Source organism: Agelaius tricolor, unplaced genomic scaffold (genome assembly GCF_023055355.1).
Source record: "Agelaius tricolor isolate 1412-34295 unplaced genomic scaffold, bAgeTri1.0.p SCAF_52, whole genome shotgun sequence".
In the NCBI taxonomy this organism is placed as follows: domain Eukaryota; kingdom Metazoa; phylum Chordata; class Aves; order Passeriformes; family Icteridae; genus Agelaius; species Agelaius tricolor.
Window position 1 is genome coordinate 1,235,660 of NW_027269312.1, and position 20,872 is coordinate 1,256,531.

At 54.1% G+C, this 20,872-nt stretch overlaps 1 protein-coding gene across 1 annotated transcript in view; it reads left to right on the top strand.

Moving 5' to 3' along the window:
• The first annotated feature begins 3,164 nt into the window (after positions 1-3,164).
• LOC139604539 (Fc receptor-like protein 4) overlaps positions 3,165-20,872 on the top strand; it is a 54,708-nt gene continuing 37,000 nt past the window's right edge. The window contains 6 exon segments of the mRNA XM_071455671.1: positions 3,165-3,195; positions 3,470-3,490; positions 3,579-3,809; positions 4,018-4,272; positions 5,024-5,293; positions 5,382-5,518. Of these exon segments, the coding sequence (XP_071311772.1) occupies positions 3,165-3,195; positions 3,470-3,490; positions 3,579-3,809; positions 4,018-4,272; positions 5,024-5,293; positions 5,382-5,518 (945 nt within the window).

Sequence of the window (20,872 nt, forward strand, 5' to 3'; positions counted from 1 at the left end):
GGGGACATGGTGGGGACAGCCTGGGGACATGGTGGGGGATGGTCTTGCCAGGACTGGGGGGGCTCAGGGGATGTAGGGAACCAAGGATGGGTGTCCAGCAGAATGGGGGTGCAGGGGAATTGGGGTCTCCATGCCTGGGGGCATTCAGGGATGGGGGTGCTGTGGGAACATGGTCCCCAGGGATTTGGGGTCATGGCAAGTGGGTGCCAGGGCTGGGGGTGCAGGGGGAAAAAGGGGACCCTCGGGAATAGGGGTTCCGGGGAAGAAGCAGCCCATGGGATGGGATCAAGGCAATGGTGGGGCTGGGCAATGTCAGTCCTGGGATGGGGGTCCCCAGGGAGGAGAGACCAAGGCAATGGGGGTCCCATGGTTGGGTTCCCAGGGGAATGGGGGTGCCAGGGATGGGCAGTGGCTGGGTGGGCACGGGGGTCACAGCTCCTTCATGGGGTGCCTCAGATTTTGGGGTGACCCAGAGCCCAGCACAGCCCCCAACCTGCAGCACCCCAGGGCTGTCCTGGGAGTCTCTGTGTCCCTGCCCCACTCACCCCTGGGTCAGGTCCCCCCATTTCCTGGCTCAGCCATCCCAGGCAACACTTGATGCCCAATTGGTTCAGACAAAATTACACACCCATAGAATAAAAGCAAAAATCTTTCCCACACCATTGTTTTCCCAATAAAGAACAAACTCAGCAAAAATCAATCTGACAAGGTATAAAATGCTCTGGTTTGTAAAATCCTTATAACGCTTTCTTTCCCAACAAGTCCCTCACAATAAAAACACAAACAAATCACAAAGAAATTAGACTTTTTGGGTCGCTTTAGGAGCCCCTTGGTGCATCCCACAGTCGCGTTTTCTTGTGGATAACACAGAGGGTGAAATCTCCCTGAGTGTCCAACAGCTCCATGGGATTGTTCCCTGCCTGCTGGGCAGCAACCCAGCACCTAAGGAAGCCTTTCCTTGGGCCATATTTAGGAACTCTTCCCATTTTGCTCGTTCCCACCCTGAAACTTGATTGACTTCTCTTGGAGGAAAGGGAGAAGCTCTGTCCATGCTTGGGAGAGTGCACAGGAATCTGTGGAAATGCCCCTGTGTGCCTCAGGGTCTGATTCCCTGGTAAATCCACTCCAGCCTGCCCTGAATTCCCCTGCCTGGTCACTCCCTGCTGATGCTGTGACACCCCTGTTCCCCAGCCCCTTGTGTGCAGCCCCTGCTCAATATTTCCACACTTTTCCCTCTCTTCTGCTGTGCACATCCAGAACACAAACATTCTTTCCATGAGATTCCAAAGGGCTGCAGGTTTTGTTCTAGAAGGAGGGCGCGGGTCAGGTTGTTGAGCAGATTGGTGTGGGATTTGCAGTTGTTTTGTGGTATTCTCAGTCCCTTGGGGCAAGGGACAAAATGATCAATTGCTGCATTTCCAGACTCGTTCCTTCACAGTCGCCTCTGCAGGGGCAGTTTCCAGCCAGCCCTGCTCTGAAAACCATCAAAGGCCCTCACAAAGCCACTGCTTGGGCTCCCCTTGGGGTTTTGTGCTTCTTGCAGGGCTGTGCAAACCACAGGCAGGGCCTTTTTCCCCCACAGAATTCTCACCTCTGCAGCAGCTCTAAAGCTGCCAGAATCAAAGCCAAGGGGGCAGGGGGGACCCTCAGGTGCTGGCTGCCCCCTGGGGCTGGGCAGAGCAGGGCTGGGCAATGGCCATCCCTGTGCAGTGGGGCTGGGCCATGGCTGGGCCCCAGCCTTGCATTGACAGGGGTCCCCAGGATGTGCCACCCCTGGGACAGGCACCCGGCCAGGAATGTGCAGGGACATTTCCGGAACTGCCATCCCTGGGACAGGAGCCCCCATGCCAGGATGTGTCACCCCCTGGGACAGGATCCCCCCAGGACAGGAGCCTCTGGATGTGCCACCCCTGGGACAGGCACCCGGCCAGGAATGTGCAGGGACATTTCCGGAACTGCCATCCCTGGGACAGGAGCCCCCATGCCAGGATGTGTCACCCCCGGGGACAGGATCCCCCCAGGACAGGAGCCTCTGGATGTGCCACCCCAGGACAGAACCCCCCCTTTCCCATCTGACTCTCAGCACAAACGGCCTCTTCCTTCTTGTCCAGGAAAAGGAAAGTGAAAGTGTTGAGGGGGCACAGCCCAACACCTCCTTCCCCCCAGCCTCCCCACCATTCCCTGCACCCCCTGCTCCCCATTTTCCTCCTCCCCTGGCTCCCCCCAATCCATTCCCTGCTCAGGTGCTCCCCGGGATTGCTGAGCCAGGAACGGGGGCAGAGGGCACCTGGCACAAAAGTGAGGAAAATAAGGAAAAAAGAGAAATAAAGAGAGGAAAAAGTCAAGGGCAGGGGAGGGCACAGAGGCAGAGCTACCCAGGACCCCCATGTGATGCCTGCACAGGAAATGAGCACCCCAGGGGTGGCAGTGCTGGGCCCTGGGTCACACCAAAATCTGAGGCACCCAGGGAAGGAGCTGAGATCCCTGTGTCCATCAAGCCACTGCCCATCCCTGGCATCTCCGTTCCCCTGGACTCCAACCATGGCACCCCCATTCCTTATGTCCCACATTGCCTGGGAGCCCCATCCCTGTACTGACATTCCCCAGGATCTCCATGGCCCAGGAACCCATTCCCAAGGAACCCTCTCCTGTTCATTCCAAGCCCTGAAATCTCCCATCCCCCAGGACCTTCATCCTCTCAGCTCCCCCATTCACCCATCATCCACATCCAAAGAACCCCCATCCCATGACTCCAAATCCCTGGAGCTCACATTCCATTAGGATTCCTATCCCTGAGTCTCCCCAGCCCTAGGATCCATATTTCCATGCCCCCCACCCCAATCCTAGGTGACTCCCCCTCTTCAGGACCCCCATTGTTCAGGGACCCCATCCCTGGGACCCCCCATTCTCCTGCACACACATCCCTGACTCCCCAAACCCATTGAGCCCCCCTCTCCTTGGAACTCCATGTCCCACCTTGTCCCACCCAGCCTTGTCCCCAGCCTGTCCCCAGTTTGTGGCCACCCTGCCCCCACCAAGGGCCACCTACACATGGGGACGGACGTGACCTCGCTTCCTTCCCCTTCATCCAAAGAGCCGCCAGCCAGGGGAGCAGTGGCCACAGCAGCGAGTGACAGCCAGTGCACATGGCTGGGGACACCGGGATGGCCGGGAAGGTGGCGCTGCTCCTGTGGGGTGAGTGCCCCGGGCATGGGCCTGACAACCCGGGGATGGGGAGGGGAGGGGGCACAGGAGGGCTGTGGGGTCCCCTGAGGTCTCCAATGCCAGCAGTGCCAGAGCATGAGGTCACCAGAGCCATGGGGTGGCTGTGGGGATAGAGGAAGGGGGACAGGAATGTACTGCTGTCCCCTACGGGGACAGTTTGGGGACATCTCCCACACCTTGTGCCCCCGGTGCCTCTGTCCCCATGGTACCACCCCCACCCAGCCCTGTCCCTTCTCCCTTCCAGCCCAGACCCTCGGCCTTGCTGGTGAGTCCTCGGGGGATGCCATGGCCCTACCCCACTGTCCCCAGCCCCACACTGGCCATGGCAGGCTGGTGTCCCCTGTCACCCACAGGTGCCCAGACCACCCAGCTCCTGGTGGAGCCCCCCTGGAGGCCGGCGGTGCTGTGGGACCGGGTGACACTGACCTGCCAGGGCTTGGGGACCGCTGGTGCCACAACTTGGTACAACGATGGGCAGCGCTGGGGGCAGCAGGGACTCGACCACCTGAGTGTCACTGAGAGTGGCACCTACACGTGTGACAGACCTGGCACTGGGCACAGCCCCCCCGTCAGAGTCTTAGATGGTGAGTGGGGATCTTAAATCATCTGGGTGGCCGCTGATAGATCTGGGTGGGCTCCACTCTGTGGGTGGCCTCACACCCCTTGTGTGGTGCCCTGCACACAGGAACATCCCAGTTCATCCCAGTGCACCCACATGTCCCCAGTGCCATGGGGACTCTCCTTGCACCTGTCTCAAGCCTCTCAGTGAGATGGGACCCTCCTGTCCCACAGATGAGCTGGTGCTGCAGGTGCCAGCACGGGCACTGCAGGAGGGGGACACAGTGACCCTGCGCTGCCGGGGCTGGCAGGACAACCCGGTCACCAGGGTGCAATTTTACCGGGAGGAGAAGGATCTGTGGGGGTCCCTCAGGGGAACCGAGCTGTTGCTGTCCCCCCTGCAGCTGCACCACAGCGGTCACTACAGCTGCAGTGGCTTTGTGAAGCCCTTTCATTCACGGTCAGCACCAGTGCCAGTGACAGTGCACGGTGAGCACCCCCACAGTTGGAATTCTGATCTCCTGACACCTCCAAAGCCCCTTCCCAGCAGACTCAGAGTCACAGTCCTCACCTCCCCTCTCCTTCCCTGAGCTCTTCTCAGTGCTGGTGCGTGAGGGTCCCCCCATGCCCACCGAGGGATCCCCCCTGACTCTCAGCTGCCTCAGCACCCCCAGCCCCCTGAGGCCCCGAGCCCCCCTCCTGCACGTGTTCTACCGGGACGGGCAGGTGGTGGGGGGCCTGCAGGGGTCCCCGCAGCTGCTGGTGCCCGCCCTGGGGGTCTCCCACTCGGGGAATTACAGCTGCCAGGTGCACTCTGAGGGGGGGTCGTGCAGAAGAGCAGAGCCCGGCTCCGTGTAACGGTGCACAGTGAGTGCGGGGATGGGCATGGGGAGCCCTCACGGTCTGTTTGGGTCCCCCATCACTGTCTGGGGACCTCCATCAGTGCCAGGAAACCCCATCCCTCACTGGGTCCCTTCACCCCTTCCTAGGTTCCCTCCCCCCTCTCTGAAGTCCCATCACATTCCCCAGCTCTCACCATCCCCTCCCTTGGGTCCCTGTACCCTCCCTGGATTCAGCCCCCTCCCTCACCACGTGTCCCTTCCCTGACCCCCCAATCCTTCCTCGGAGTCCCTTTCAAGACCCCCCAGTCTCTTCACAGCCTTTCCCTCACTGGGATCCCTCTTCCCCTCCCTTACCCCCCAGGTCCCTCACTGTCTCCTTCTGTCACCCCCTCCCACAGGGGTCCCGCTCTCGGGGGTGTCCCTGTCAGCACAGCCCCCCAGGGGACAGGTGGCACTCGGGGACCGCCTGGTGCTGAGCTGCACGGTGGCCGCAGGGACAGGTCCCCTGTCCTTCTCCTGCCACCAGAAGGGCTCAGGGACACTGCTGGGCACCAGCCCCCACCTGGAGCTGCACCACATTGGGGACAATGACAGCGGCCAGTACCGGTGCCGGGTCAGCAATGGGGACAGCGTGGCCGAGAGTGACCCCCTGAATGTCACCATCCTGGGTCAGTGGGACCCTCTGGCTTGGGGTGACCCAACCGCAGCACCCCCATCCCACCTCACCCAGTGCCAGCCTTCTTTATGTCCCCACAGTGCCTGTGGCCAATGCCACCATCATCCCCAGTCCCGCATCACACCAGGTGCGTGCAGGTGACAACGTGACCCTGCACTGCTCAGTGCAGGTGGGCTCAGCCCCCGTCACCTTCACCTGGCTGCAGAACGGGAAGGAGGTGGCCCAGGGTCCCCTCCTGGAGCTCAGGGACATCGATGTGGGACATTTGGGCACCTACCAGTGCATGGCCACAAACCAGCTGGGACAGGACGGGCACCGCGTGTTCCAGGCACTCAGCCCTGAGCTGGCCCTGGAGGCGATAGCGTGGGACACAGAGACACACAGGGTCACAGGTGGGGTCATACAAGGTTACTCGGGGATGCAAGACCCCTGGGGTCATGGGTGACCCTGACGTGTCCCCCTCTGTTTCTTGCAGTGGCTACAGGGGTCAGTGGGGCCCTTTTGTTCCTGCTCGTGGGTGTCATTGTGGCCTGGCACCGGTGGCACCGTGTCGGTGGGTGACAACGGGGACGGGGGTCCCAGGGAGTTGTAGAGGCCCCCAGAGTTGGGGAGCGATAGGGCGGCACCCACGGCCCCAGAAATGTGACTTTGGCTGGGAGTCCTGTAGGGTTTGGGCAGTGTCTGGATGGTCCTGCAGGGATATTGGGAGTTCTTCACGGGGGCCCTGGGGGTGTTTGGTGGTCTTTGTCCCAGCTGGGTTTGGGTGCTTGAGGCTGACTTGGTTGGGGCCACTGGAGAGGTTCACAGATTCTGGGGGGTTTCAGGGATGCTTGGGCATCCCATGGGGGTTCAGCAATCCTGAGAGGGGTCAGGGCCCTGGGACCCCACAGTGACTCCTCCTCTCTTTCTTTTGCAGCTGCCAGGAAGCTCAAGGAAAGGTGAGTGGGGAGCTCAAACCACACTCTCCCCTTTTACCCGAACCCCTGAAGACCTCCCATTCCCTCCCCCACATCCCCTTTATTCCCTCAGGGCCCCCCGGATCCCTCGGCCCCCCCAGAGGAGGGGGAGGTGCTGTACACCCATGTCGTGGTCACCAAGAGGGCAGGGGGTGAGTATGGGGGGGGACACACACAGAGGGACACGTCACCCACCAGTGTCACCCCACCCAGATCCCACAGCCCGTGTCTCTCGCAGTGTCCCCCCGTTCCACCACACTCCAGGATCCCCAGGTGACCTACGCGGAGCTGCGGGGACCCCAGGGGCGACTGCGGGAACCCGGTGACATCTATGGGAATGTGCTGTGACACTGGGGGGAACTGGGGGCACTGGGGGTCCCCACCCATGGGCACCCACTCGTGTCTGTGCTGACACTAAAAACTGCCCCAATCCCTCCCCGTGGGGGCACAAAGATGCCAAAGGGCTGAGAGAAGAAGAATTTGCTGAAACTGCAATGAGAGAGAATAAAACCAACAGCAACCGTAACAAGGCTGAGAGTCCAAATTGTCACACAAGGAACGATTTCCTGGGAAAGCCACCAAAAAAGAACAAACCTCAGACCTTTCCCCCATCACATTTCTCTCACCAGAGGAACCTGGCAGAGCCCTGGACCTTCCTTGCTCTGATGGCCAAAGCGGCCTTCAGGAGGCTCTGGATTCTCTTGTTCCCTGTCCCAAACCCCTCCTCTGCCGTGTTCCCCAAACGAGGATCTCACAAATGCCCTGTGGGGTTCTGGAGCCTCCCCCTTTCTCAGGGGAGTCAGGATCAGGCCATGGCACAGGGCGGGGTGTCAGAGACAGGAAAAGTTTGATGTCTGGAGGTATTTTGGAACAGCTCCATGTGGCAGGGGTGGGTCAGGCCTTGCTTTTGGTGAGACAGGACCACACCTGTCCATCAATCTGTCAGCCATGGCACACTGGGGACAGTGTGACGCTCTTCCAAAGCCAGCTCCTGAGTGGCCGGGTGACCAGAAGTGCCAGCTGGGAAGAGGGCCCGTGGTGGCCCAACTGGCTTTTAAATGGCAGAGCATGAGGTGGCCAAGTCCCCGACCATGTCTCCTCTTGCATCGTCTGTCCCATCGATGCTGGAACCCAGGAGCTGACAACTTGTTTCAATGAGAAAAATCTGCTCAGGAAAGTGGGAACATTCCTGGAATGGAAAGAAGACCATACCTAAAATTTTCTTTAATTTTAAAGAATATTGGGCTTCCAGGCAGAACTGTAGGAAAAGCAATAACAGCTCTTTACTGGGAAATTTATAAACCAGAACAGAACCAACAACAGAAACCCAGAACTTTCCCTCCCGCTCAGCGCTGTTGGTTTTTGTGGCAGTTATAACCGCGGCCAGCAGGGGGCGCTGCAGGGAGCACTCCCGGCCAGCAGGGGGCGCCCCGCTCCAGCTCCATTCCCTCAGGGGCCATGGCGGCCTCGGGCAGGAGGGAGGAGGGCAAATCGCTCCTTTTGCAAACTCACGGCCTCCAATCGGTCCCAGCACCACCACCGGCAGCGGGCAGAAGCCGCCAAGGCAGCAGGTTGGATCCCAGTGCCCACTGGCAGCGTAGCAGTGTCCTGGGGCCAGGCACACGCCCTGCACAACACCCGCAACCACTCTCCATGTTCCCAAATGGAAGGAAGGCAGCACCTGACCCCAGGCAGGTCTCGGGTCCACAGCAGCACCTCTGGTGGCTTTACACCACAATTCCTGCAAACCCTCAGCCTTTCACTCAGGTGAGAAATGCAGGGATGGAGCAGCTTTGGGGACACCTGGAATCCAGACAGGGTCACTCCCCAGAGCTCCACCATGGTCGCAGCCAGAGCCCCTGCTCGGTATTTCCACATTTTCCCTCTTATCTGATGGCCACAGCCTGAGAACAAACATTCTTTCCATGAGGTACCTCAAGGCTTCAGGGTTTGTTCAAGAGGAGGGTCCAGGGCAGCTTGTTGAGCAGATTGGTGCGGGATTTGCTCTTCTTCTGGAGCTCTCTCAGTCCCTTACCAAGAGGAACAAATGATCAATTGCTGCATTTCTGGACTGGTTCCCTCACAGCTGCCCCTGCAGGGGCAGTTACCAGCCAGTCCTGCTCTGAAAACCATCAAAGGTCTTCTCAGAGCCACTGTTTGAGCTCCCATCAGGGTTTCTGCTTCTTTCAGAGCTGCAGAAACCACAGGCAGGCCTTCCCCCCCATAGAATTCTCACCTCTGCAGCAGCTCTAAAGCTGCCAGAATCAAAGCCAAGGGGGCCGGGGAGACCCTCAGGTGCTGGCTGCCACCTGGGGCTGGGCAGAGCAGGGCTGGGCAATGGCCATCCCTGTGCAGTGGGGCTGGGCCATGGCTGGGCATCACCCTTGGATGGGCACTGGCTTCATGGAGCAGGAGTCTGTGTCTCCTTCCAGGCTGGGGCTCTATTCCCCAGCTCCTCTTGCTGGCTCAGATTCTGCAGGGGACGAGCAAGAATGGAGAAGTCTGGACCCCTCCAAAGCTGCCATGCTCCAGGACAGAAGCCCCTTGTCCATCACGTGTCCCCCCTGGGACAGGATCCCCCCAGGACAGGAGCCCCCTTGATGTACCCCCCCAGGACAGAACCCCCCCTCCGTGTGACAAACGTGTCAAACAGCCTCTTCCTTCTGCTGCGGGAGAGAGAAAGTGAAAGTGTTGGGGGTGTAAAAGCTGGGCACCCCCATCCCCCACAGCCTCCCCAGCCCTCCCTGCAGACCCCTCACCCCTGCTTCCCCCACCCTGGGCTTCCCCCAACTCGTTCCCTGCTCAGTTGCCCCCAAGGATCATCAAGGCAGCAACTGGGGGACTGTCGCAGACATCTTTCATGAAAAATCCTTTCTTAGGATTTTTCCTTGTGAGAAGCTGCAGTTTCAGCAACCAAAAGTAAACAATGGTTATCTGCTGCTGTGGAATTCAACAGGTAGACCTGTGATTGGTCTCCTGTGGGTGTTTGGATTTCCTGACCACTCATGGCAGAGCTTGCTCTTGCTCTGTCTGAGACACAGATCTTTGTTATTTCATTCTTTTCTATTCTTAGCTTAGCTAGCTTCTGAAGAAACCCTTTCCTTTCTATTGCTTTTTAGTATAGTCTTAATGTAACATATATCATAAAATAATAAATCAAGCCTTCTGATCATGGAGTCAACATTCTCGTCTCTTCTTCATCCTGAAAACCCTTGTGACCAGGGTCACAGGGGGCTTGTGAAATTGAGGGGTAAAATGATGGAAATGGAAATGAAGAGCGGGAAAAGTCACTGGGGCTGTGGGAACAGACCCAGAGCCCCTTGGAATCTTTCTGGGGTGATCCTGCAGGTGTATTTCCCCCGCCTATTTATGCATCTGCTCTTCTAAGTGTTCCTCAGCACTCTGGATATGCCAGAGGATGTCGATACCTGTGGGAAGTTAGGGACAGGCAATCGGACAGGCAATCACGTTGTACAGGCAGACAGAACCCCTCCCCTCAGCTGTTAAAGTTATTTAGCCCCCTGTTTGTTGGCCAGTGACCCCCATTTGTGATGCAAGCAGAAACGAGGTTATATAACCCCACGTAACCAGTTAATAAACGCCATTTTGCCATCCACCATATTAGTGTCTGTGAGCACATGGCTCAAGCGGCTGGAGATTTGCTGCTGTGCCGTTCCTGAACCAGGTCACTACACCTCAGCGGAGGCAACAATTGGTGCCAAAAGCCAGGAAATTAGCCGGGAAACGGGAATCTCCTGGACGGGTGAACGGTGGCCATAGCGGCTGTGCCAGCTCGGCAGGGAGGACGCTCCTGGAACAGCGAGGAGGATGGAAGCTCTCGTGAAGGTCATATTTCAGATCCATAAGTAGTGGGGTATTGATTGTAATCCAAAAGACTTTACCCTCACAGTGTCGAGGGCTGCTGCAAATTGGGGTCATTGACCAGCCGGTGAACATACTCCACCCAGAAAAATGGGATAAATGTACCAAGGCTCTAGCCAAGGAAACAATGTCCTCAGGTTCAAGGAGAAATCTTAAATCATGGGGAAAAGTGGTACAGGCTCTGCAAAAGGCTCGGCAAGAGCAGGGAACTTGGAAAGCCGCGTGGGACTGTTTGCTGGCGGTGCCCTGGCTGGGTGTTGGGGCAACTCCGCAGACTATGGGTGATTGTGGTTCTGCCGAGTGCAAGGATTTGCAGCCACGGGGACCCTCTTCACAGCTCGCAAGCCCAAGCCCACCGGCTGAGGGATAAGAGCAGGCGGGGTCTTTTTGGGACGGGCTGTCAGGGGAGGCGAGGAGCGCCATCATTAACTTGGAGTCTGAGGGTGCCTGGGAGGGACCTCCGCCTTACGCACCGCAGGGTGGTGCTGAACCCCAGAGAGACGGGGGGGACACGGACGCGGTCAGCGGGAATAGAGAAGATTTGCAGGACAGCACAGACATGCGTGAGCAGGAAAGAGGGCAGAGATGTGGAGGGGGAATCAGAGCCCCTCAGAGTGTTCATCTGGAAACATATTCCTATAAGACGCAAGCCTCCCCCACCAGGAGGCGGGGCGAGCCTAGAGGGCAGGAGCGGCCCAATGCTAGAAAAAAGGGGCGGAGTCAAAGCCTGACAAAAAGGCTCTGGAGTCCGGAAGTATCCAGTCAGTCAACTGCCGGACCTGAGTCAGACTCAAGCTGGGATGAGTGGTTAGACAAGCGGTCTATAGCCGACTCTGATTCCGACTCCGACAAGGAGGGAGCGAGAGTATATAAGATTAGTAATCATAATGCACCTGCTTGGGTTAAGGGGAAATTAGAAAAGGGATGAACTCCACTTACAGACTGGAGGAAAATAGAAATAGCATGCGCCAATTAGGCCCCATCAGCCATGCTAGCTTTCCGGGTCCGAGTGGGGGGGCAAGGCGGAAATCAGAGAACCTACTCGCCGGTAAACCCTAAGGATGTTCAAGCCATTGTTAAAGCAATTGCAGACAGAGGGATTAATTCAGCTATGGTTTCCACTCTTATTGATAGAGGAGGAGATGAGTGCTCCCATTTGATATTAAACAAACTTGCAGATTAATTTTAAATGGGGCGGGGATGATAGTTTTCAAACAGGAATGGGAGGACAACTGCACAAAGCAACTAGCCTTAGTGACTGGGGCAGGCCACCCACTGCACGGTTCTAGTATACAGTGGTTAATGGGTACAGACCAAACCATGATCATCCCGCAGGTGCAGGCCGAGGGCCTCCGGGCCCATGAGGTTATGACAACTACCCGTGCCGCTAGAGAGGCTATCCGCTCTGCTTCTAAGGTCATTTCTAGACCATCACCATGGTCTACTATAAGCAAAGTGAAAGTTTTACACAATTTGTGGACCACCTCCAGGTAGCACTTGATTCCTCAGCCCTACCCTCAGAAGCGAAGGGCCCTGTGTTAGCGGAGTGTTTGCGCCAACAATGCAATTCAGCCACTAAAGACCTTTTACGGTCATTACCACCCGGGTCTAACATCGTGGACATGATTAGGCATGTCGCAAAAGAAGAACATCTAGCCCCAGTCCAGGCAGCTGTCTGTACTGCAATAACTAGTGTGATGGCATGCTTTAAGTGTGGCCAGGCAGGTCATGTTCCAATGAACTGCCCCCAGTCAGGGTATCCACCAACATCTGTTCCCCCATGCCAGACGAGACCTAGGGGGCCATGCTGGGCATGTGGCAAAAAGGGGCATTTTGCCAAAGAGTGCAGATCTAAACATCAGGGAAACGGGAGGGGGAGGGGGCACCCAGGCCACACACAGCTCCCTCCCACCTGGGACATGAAGCGGCCCAGTTATGCCAATTCTCAATGGGGCACAGAGCTCCTGCACCCATGGCCCCCTCCAGTGACCAATTTCTCAACTCAACCAATGGCTCAGCCAAACCCATCTACACCCCAGGAATACCAAGAACAGCTCCCTGGGGGCGAGGCCCCTGGATGGCCCTGGCCATGAAAGTGTGGGAGCGGGACCCCTGGGTGGCCTTCACTGTGAAGGTGGGCAGACATCCACTGATAGTGTGGGCAGTTTGCTGTCTCCATAACAACTCTGATGACTCTGCTATCTGCATCCCCTTTTGGGTTGATATGGGTTTAGAAGTTACCATCATCCCAAACATACACTGGCCTTCACAGTGGAAACTGGAAGAAGCCCCCATGGTGGGCGGGGTTGGAGGGCTGTCTTGGGCCCGAAAAAGCACCCAACTGGTAGCGATAACACTCTGCACCGAAAGAGGATCAGGGAGAACCATCACCCTTTCCCCATATGTTATGTCAGAATGCCCACCCTTGCTGGGGAGGGATGCCCTAACCCTGTTGGATGTCAGGATGACAAATTTATTCTAAGGGCCACTGACCCGTACCCGCCACTACCCATCAAACTAACATGGAAATCAGCAGACCCAGTATGGATTGAGCAGTGGCCCTTGTCAAAGTCTCGAATGACTGCCCTTCTTGAGCTAATTAGCCGTGAGCTACAGCAGAACCACAAAGAACCCTCCACAAGCCCGTGGAACACTCCGATCTTTGTAATAGCCAAACGTTCCAGTGAGCACTTCCACCTCCTGCACAACCTGCAAGAGGTGAACAAAAGAATTCAATCAATGGGTCCTGCACAAACTTTGCTGCCAATGAATTCAATAATACCAAGAGGACAGCCCTGTGCAGTGCTTGACATTAAAGACTGCTTCTTTTCCATTCCCCTGCACAAGGAAGACAAAGAGCGGTTTGCCTTTTCCATCACCTTCCCAAACATCCAGCGGCCAAACCTGCACTTCCAGTGGAGAGTATTGCCTCAGGGAATGGTCAACTCCCCTACCATTTGCCAAATCACGGTGGACCGAGCACTAGCGCCAGTCCGGCAGAATGATCCAACTGCGACCATTATTCAATACATGATTGACATCCTGATCGCCGCGCCATCAACGAGCCAAGTAGACCGGCTAGTGTTGACAGTCTCGGAGACCTTGAAAATTAAATGGGTTCGAAATTGCAAGTGCAAAAATAAAAAAGGGACTGTGCGTAACTTTTTTAGGAGTGGGAATCTCAAACTCCTATATAACCCCTCCCCAGATAAAAATTCGCCGAGACATCAAGACACTCCATGACATGCAGCAGCTGGTAGGATCCCTACAATGGCTCAGCAATATCATCCTGATCCCTCCCGAGGTCATGGACCCCCTAAACGACCTCCTGAGAGGAATGAAAAACTCTGACACCAGAAGTGATAAGTTCGCTCAATTTTATTGAACATCAAATGTCAGTGAGTACGCTTACCAGATGGGACTCAGGTGCACCGATTGACCTGTATGTCCACTTTACAAAGAAAGGGGGAGTAGGAGCCCTAGCCCAAGGGCCCCCCAACAAAGCCCAACCGATACAATGGGTGGTCTTGGGAAAACCATCATGCACTTTTTCCCCGGGAGTTGAGTGCCTTAGCAGCATTATCATGAAAGGCAGGAAACTCGCCCTAAGGCATTTGGGCATTGAACCTGCTAAGATATACCTGGCCTTCCACAAGCAGCTTTCCATGCGATCAGTGACAATATTAGAGCATCTAGCCATAGCCCTTGCTGGATTTGGAGGAGAGATTCACTATGCGGCAAAACCCCCTTGGACTCAGCTGCTTGTGATTGTCAACATTGATCTCCCGCCAAAAATAACTGACCGGCCACAAGCAGGATCAACGGTTTTCACGGACGCATCTTTGCTAACCTCTACCGCAGCAGCGGTATGGCAGTCAGGAGAACAGTGGCAATGCATCAAAATGACCGATCCTACGCTTTCAGTCCAGCAACTCGAAGCAGCCGCTGTAGTACTAGCATGTGGACTGTTCCCAGAAGAGCACCTCAACATCGTAACCAACTCTATATTTGTGGCTAAGCTTTGCCTAGACATGTCTGGGCCTGGCGTGTCAGTGTCTGCAGTGGTGATGATGCTCAAAGAGGCACTTTTTTCACAAAAAGGCACCATATCTATCATCCACATTAACAGCCATAATCCGGTTAAGGGATTCTTTCAAATTGGCAACGACAAGGCAGATGCTGCCGCAAGAGGACTGTGGATGCTGAGAGATGCCCGTCAACTACATGAGTCCCTTCATATTGGAGCTAAAGCATTCACAAAAAATGTGGGATTTCGGCCGCTGATGCAAAGCACGTTGTTGCCACATGTCCCCACTACCAAAAATCACCACTGTGGTCTAGCAGCATCAACCCCAGAGGCCTCAAAGCCACAGAAATATGGCAAACAGACTTTACATTATGTCAGCTGCTTAGACCCCGAGCGTGACTTACAGTGACTGTGGATACATTTAGCGGAGTGATCGTGGCCACACAACATCAAAAAACTGACTCCAAAGCAACCATCCAACATTGGATAATGGCCATGGCATGGCTTGGTGTTCCAAACCAGATCAAAACAGATAACGGCCCAAATTTTGTTTCAAAATCGATCCAAGCATTCATTTCAAAATGGGGTATCACTTTAGTACATGGCATCCCATACAATAGCACCGGGCAGGCCATTGTTGAGCGAGCAGATAAAACTCTGAAAGCCAAGTTAGAGGTATTGGCAAAGCAGAGGGTTTTACTAATTCCGTTCCCCCAAGAGACCAAGCGCGCATACTGGCAACTGCTCTGCTAGCATTAAATCAATTCCCTAGGGGGGACGAGACAAACAGCCCCACCCAGAGGCACTGGGCCACCCGAGCATTAGAGGAAGGTTTATAATTAAATTATAATTATAATTAAATAATTATAATTAAATAATATTTATTATTAAATAATATAAACAAATAATTGTAATTAAATAATTATAATTTAAAATGAACTAGGCAAATGGGAACAAGTTTGGACACTGGTGCTTACGGGGCGAGGGTACGCAGCTGTTAAAAAAGCCGGTAGAGTTAAATGGTGCCCACTTAAGTCTCAAACCAGACCTTAATAGTAGAACTAATGAGAATTGTGAAGTTTTATTTACAGGACTGGACCCTTGGACGCCCCCGCAACCCATATACCCCGGTACCTGAGGAAAAGTCATCAAGCACCCCGACAGCTCCCAGGAATCCCGCACCAGTGAGATCCAAGCGGCAACGGTATCTCTGTGTGATCTTTCTTTTAGGGTTAGTTGGCAGAGGGCAGGCCGTTGCAGGGCATTACCCTCACCAGCCATTCAGGTGGGTTTTACGTCACCTCTCAAGTGATAACATTTTTAAAGAAATCATCACACCGGATAGCCCATCCTTTGAGTTTAAGCTAAGGGACATTTTTTCCCCACAACTAGGATTCCCCAGTTTTGGAAATTTATCACTATACCAGACCTATTGGTGACCTGCTTCCAACCCAGGCAAAAGTTTCTGAAACTATCCAGGGTACGGATATTGCGGATATTGGGGTTATGAAACTATCGTGACAAGCAATAGATAGCAACCACAGCAACCTGATAAGTTCCTGCAAGTCAGGTATGCTCCCCATGGCTGTCTCGAACCAAAATTTGGAAGTGACAAGCAAATATACGTGCCCCAAGACAGGAGAAAACACAATTGTATGAGGTACACAATGACAATTTTGCAGCCGAGCAATGAGAATTGGACCACGGGTAAGGTGTGGTCGGTGTTTGTCCACGCCTTTCACAACATTTGGGTGAACATACAAATTATCAGGCTCCTATCGTCAGTATCCCGATCAATCAGACCCAATCTAATTCTTACAGCAAGCGGGCCCAAGAGGGGGATCACAACTAGCGCCAATTTTACCCTTAATGCACAGGTAGTAAATTCTACCTCCTCCCCATCTGGTCTTTTAGATACACCAGCTCCTTGCGACTCATTTTTTGGTATATTAAATGCTACCTTTTTATCACTGACCCAATCTAACCCGAACCTCACTAAATCATGCTGGTTATGCTATGATGCAAAGCTCCCTTTTTATGAGGGTGTTGCCTTTAATGTCCCCTTTACCTATTCAATGGCAGAGAATCCACACCAGTGCAGGTGGCACACCCCCCGGAAAGGAATTACCCTGAGTCAGGTCACAGGCCAAGGCAAGTGCTTCAGCAATGCAATTTTAGCAAGGCAGATGGGCAACAACTGCACCAAATTTATTGAGCCTAATGGAGGGATCTATAAGTGGGCGATCCCGTCTACATCAGGAATGTGGGTCTGCCAGCAATCTGGAGTAAGCCCCTGTATACTCCTTGATAAATTCAATAACTCTATTGATTTTTGTGTCCAAGTTCTAATTGTTCCTAGAGTCCTGTACCACCAAGAAGAAGAAATGTATCACCTTTTAGAAAAACCTAACTGGCTCCACAGAAGGGAAGTAATAACAGGCATAACCATTGCAATGCTCCTCGGTCTAGAAGCCACCAGTGCAGCCACATGTGTCTCGGCCCTTGTAACTCAACACCAAAGACTTTCTCAACTGCAGATGACCATCGATGAGGACAGACAGAGAATTGAGAAATCCATCTCCTTTCTAGAGAAATCCCTCTCCTCACTTTCAGAAGTTGTCCTGCAGAACAGACGAGGACTGGACCTCTTGCTCATGCAACAAGGAGGCCTGTATGCTGCCTTGAAGGAACAATGTTGTTTTTATGCAGACCATACCGGGGTCATACGAGACTCGATGGCCGAACTAAGAGAAAGGCTAGCCCAGAGAAAGACTGAAAGGGAAGCTCAACAAGGATGGTTCGAGTCATGGTTCAATCAGTCCCCATGGCTGACTACCCTTGTTTCCACTTTAATAGGCCCTCTTAATATGATACTTGTTGCTGTTACGGCGTGGTGACCTGGTTCGGGAGGTCCGGCACGGTGACCCAAGGCCCAGGGTCACTCGGTCCAATGCTACATACACCAATGTGGTGGACAGCAAAATGGCGTTTATTGAGGGGTCTCAGGGGTATTTATGCCTTGGGCAGTCTGTGTCATTTCCCTCTGCTCATGTCCGGCCGGGTGTGGCCGGGTACAGAGCAAAGGTCAGACTGCAGGGTGAGGGGGAGCTTCTTATCTACCCGTACAGCCCGAGATCTTCTGCACGCAGATCCCTAGCTCTCCACATTTCCCCCCCCCCGTCATGATTAGTAAAAATCTTATAAAGTTATAAATGTAAAGGTTACAAAATTTCATGGGTTAGTAGAATTAGTGTAAAATTGTAAGTGTGTTAGTAAGTGGCGTGCTTTAAAGTAATTGTCGGCACTCGAGAAACAAAATGTTAGCCGTTTCTAAACGCCTTTTAACAAATAGCACCAGTTTGTTTAATATGCAAGGCCCGAAGATTAGGGTTAGTAAGATTATAGTAACTGGGCCTATTAGGGTAGAAATCAGGGTGGTGAGCCATGGAGACCGGTTGAACCACGACTCGAACCAGCCCTGTTGAGCTTCTCTATCTGCTTTCCTTAGGTTTAGCCAATTTCTCAGTTCGGCCATGGAGTCTCTGACGACTCCGGTGTGGTCTGCATAAAAGCAGCATTCCTCTTTCAAGGCAGCACACAGGCCTCCTTGCTGCATGAGCAAGAGGTCCAGTCCTCTCCTGTTTTGGAGAACAACCTCTGAGAGTGAGGAAAGGGATTTTTCCAGGGAGGAGATGGATTTCTCGATCCTTTGCAAGTCCTCATCAACTGTCATCTGCAGTTGTGCCAGTCCCTGATGTTGTGTTGCAAGGGCCGAGATGCCTGTGGCAGCACCGGTAGCTCCTAAACCGAGGAGCATTGCGATGGTGACGCCTGTTATCACCTCTTGTTTGTAGAGCCGGTTGGGTTCCTCGAACAAGCGGTACACCTCTTCTTGGCAATACAGGACTCTGGGAACAATTAGAACTTGGACACAAAAGTCAGTAGAATGGTCGAATTTGTCAAGGAGTACACATGGGCTTACCCCGGATCCATGACAGACCCACATTCCCGATGCAGCTGGGATCACCCACTGGAAACCTGTGCAAGTGTGCTGTTTCCATGCCCTGGGTTTGATACAGCCGTGTGGAGTGTACTTAATTTGCAGGAACTTATCTGGCTGTTGAGGTGTCCATCTATTGCTTATCACAATAGTTTCACACCCCCAATATCCACAATATCCATGCCCTGGGTAATTACAATAACTTTTTCCTGGGTTGGAAGCAGGGCCCAGTACATCCCAAATACTGTTGTCTCCTGAAATCTGGGGTGCCCTGTATGCATGGGAAAAATGTCTTTTAACCTGAACTTGAAAGATGGGATGTCGGCTGTAACAATTTCTTTGATGACCCCCTCACCTGAGAGATGGCGTAGAACCCACCTGAATGGCTGGTGAGGGTAATGTTTTGTGTCTGCTTGTCCTCCGCCTACTAACCCTAGAAACAAGATTACACAGAGATACCATTGCTGCTTTAATTTTGATGGCGCGAGCTTCTCAGGTGATGTTGGGTTGCTCGTTGGCCTCTCTCTCTTTCCCAGTAGTGGGGCATATGAGTTTCAGGGACGTCCAATGATCCAGTCCTGCAAACAAAGTCTCACAATTCTCATGAGTTTCTCTATGAAGGTCTGGTTTGATAGATTTGAGTGGACACCATTTAATGTTCCCGTCTTTTTTAACGGCCGCATATCCCCACCCCGTGAGCACTAATCTCCAACCCTGTTCCCACTCCCCTAGTTCATTTTTGATCACCACCCGTGGGCCTTCCTCTAGCGCCTGAGTGGCCCAGTGTCTCTGAGCAGGACTGTTTGTTTCGTCCCCCCTAGGGAATTGATTTAACGCTAGCAGCGCAGTTGCCAGCATGCGCGCCTGGTCACCCGGGGGAATGGCACTGGTGAAGCCTTCTGCCTTTGCTAGCACTTCTAGCTTAGTTTTCAGAGTCTGGTTTGCTCTTTCGACGATGGCTTGCCTGGTGCTGTTGTATGGGATGCCATGCACCAAGGCGATGTTCCATTTCGAGGCGAATGCTTGGACTACCTTTGAGATGAAGTTTGGGCCGTTATTTGTTTTGATCTGTTTTGGACCTCCAAGCCATGCCATGGCTGTTAGCCAATGTTGGATGGTCGCTTTGGAATCGGTCTTGAGATGCTGTGTGGCCACAATCATGCCGCTGTACATATCTACGGTAACCGCGAGCCACGCTCGGGGTTTCAACAGCTGGCATTGTGTAAAGTCTGTTTGCCATATTTCTGAGGCTTTGAGGCCTCTGGGGTTGACGCCACTCGACCACAGTGGCGACTTCTGGCAGTGGGGGCACGTAGCGACGACGTGCTTTGCGTCCACGGTAGAAATCCCGCACCTTTTCGCAAGCGCTTTAGCTCCGATGTGAAGGGATTCGTGCAACTGACGAGCTTCTTTCAGTGTCCATACGCCCTTTGCGGCAGCGTCAGCCTTGTCGTTGCCTATTTGGTAGAATCCCTTGATCGGGTCGTGGCTGTTGACGTGGATGACTGATATGGTGCCTTTCCGTGAATAGAGTGCTTCCTCCAGCATCGTTGCCACTGTGGACACTGACACACCTGGTCCGGACATGGCTAGGCCGAGCTTGGCCACAAATATGGAATCAGTCACAATGTTAAGGTGTTCTTCTGGGAACAGTCCACACGCTAGCACTACAGCTGCTGCTTCAAGCTGTTGGACTGAAAGCGTGGGGTCGGTTGCCTTGACACATTGCCACTGTTCTCCTGACTGCCATACTGCCGCCGCGGTGGAGGTCTGTGATGATGCGTCCGTGAAGATGGTTGGTCCCGCCTGCGGTCGGTCAAGTACTTTTGGTGGGAGGTCGATATCGATGACCGTGAGCAGCCGAGTCCAAGGGGGTTTTTCCGCGTAGCGAATCTCTCCTCCAAAGCCTGTAAGGGCCACGGCTAGATATTCCGATATTGTTGTTGACTGCACAGAGAGCTGTTTGCGGAGAGGCAAGCTTATCCTGGAAGGTTCCATGCCCAGATGTCTTAGGGCGAGTTTCCTGCCTTTCATGATGAGGCTGCAGAGGCACTCGACTCCCGGGGAAAAGGCACGCGACGGTTTCCCCAAAACCACCCATAGTATTGGTTGGGCCTTGTCGGGGGGTCCTTGGGCTAAGGCTCCCACTCCCCCCTTTTTTGTAAAGTGGACATACAGATCGACTGGAACACTTGAGTCCCATCTGGTGAGCATGCTCTCTGACATCTGACGTTCGATGAAGTCGAGCGAGCCTACCGCTTCCGGTGTCAGGGTTTTTTGCTCCCATGGGTTCTTCCCTTTCAAGAGGTCATTTAGAGGGTCCATGACCTCGGGAGGAATCAGGACGATGTTGCAGAGCCACTGTAAGGACCCTACCAGCTGTTGCATGTCGTGGAGTGTCTTGATGTCTCGGCGGATTTTCATCTGGGGAGGAGTTATGTAGGAGCTTGTGATTCCCACTCCTAGGAAGGTTATGCACGGTCCCTTTTTTATTTTTGCACTCGCTACCTCAAAGCCATTTGTCCTTAAGGTCTCGGAGATGGTAGACACCAGCTGGTCCACTTGTCTCGTGGATGGTGCGGCGATCAGGATGTCGTCCATGTACTGCACAATGGTTACAGTCGGATTGCTCTGCCGGACTGGTGCTAGCGCTCGGTCCACGGTGATCTGGCAGATAGTCGGGGAGTTGAGCATTCCTTGTGGAAG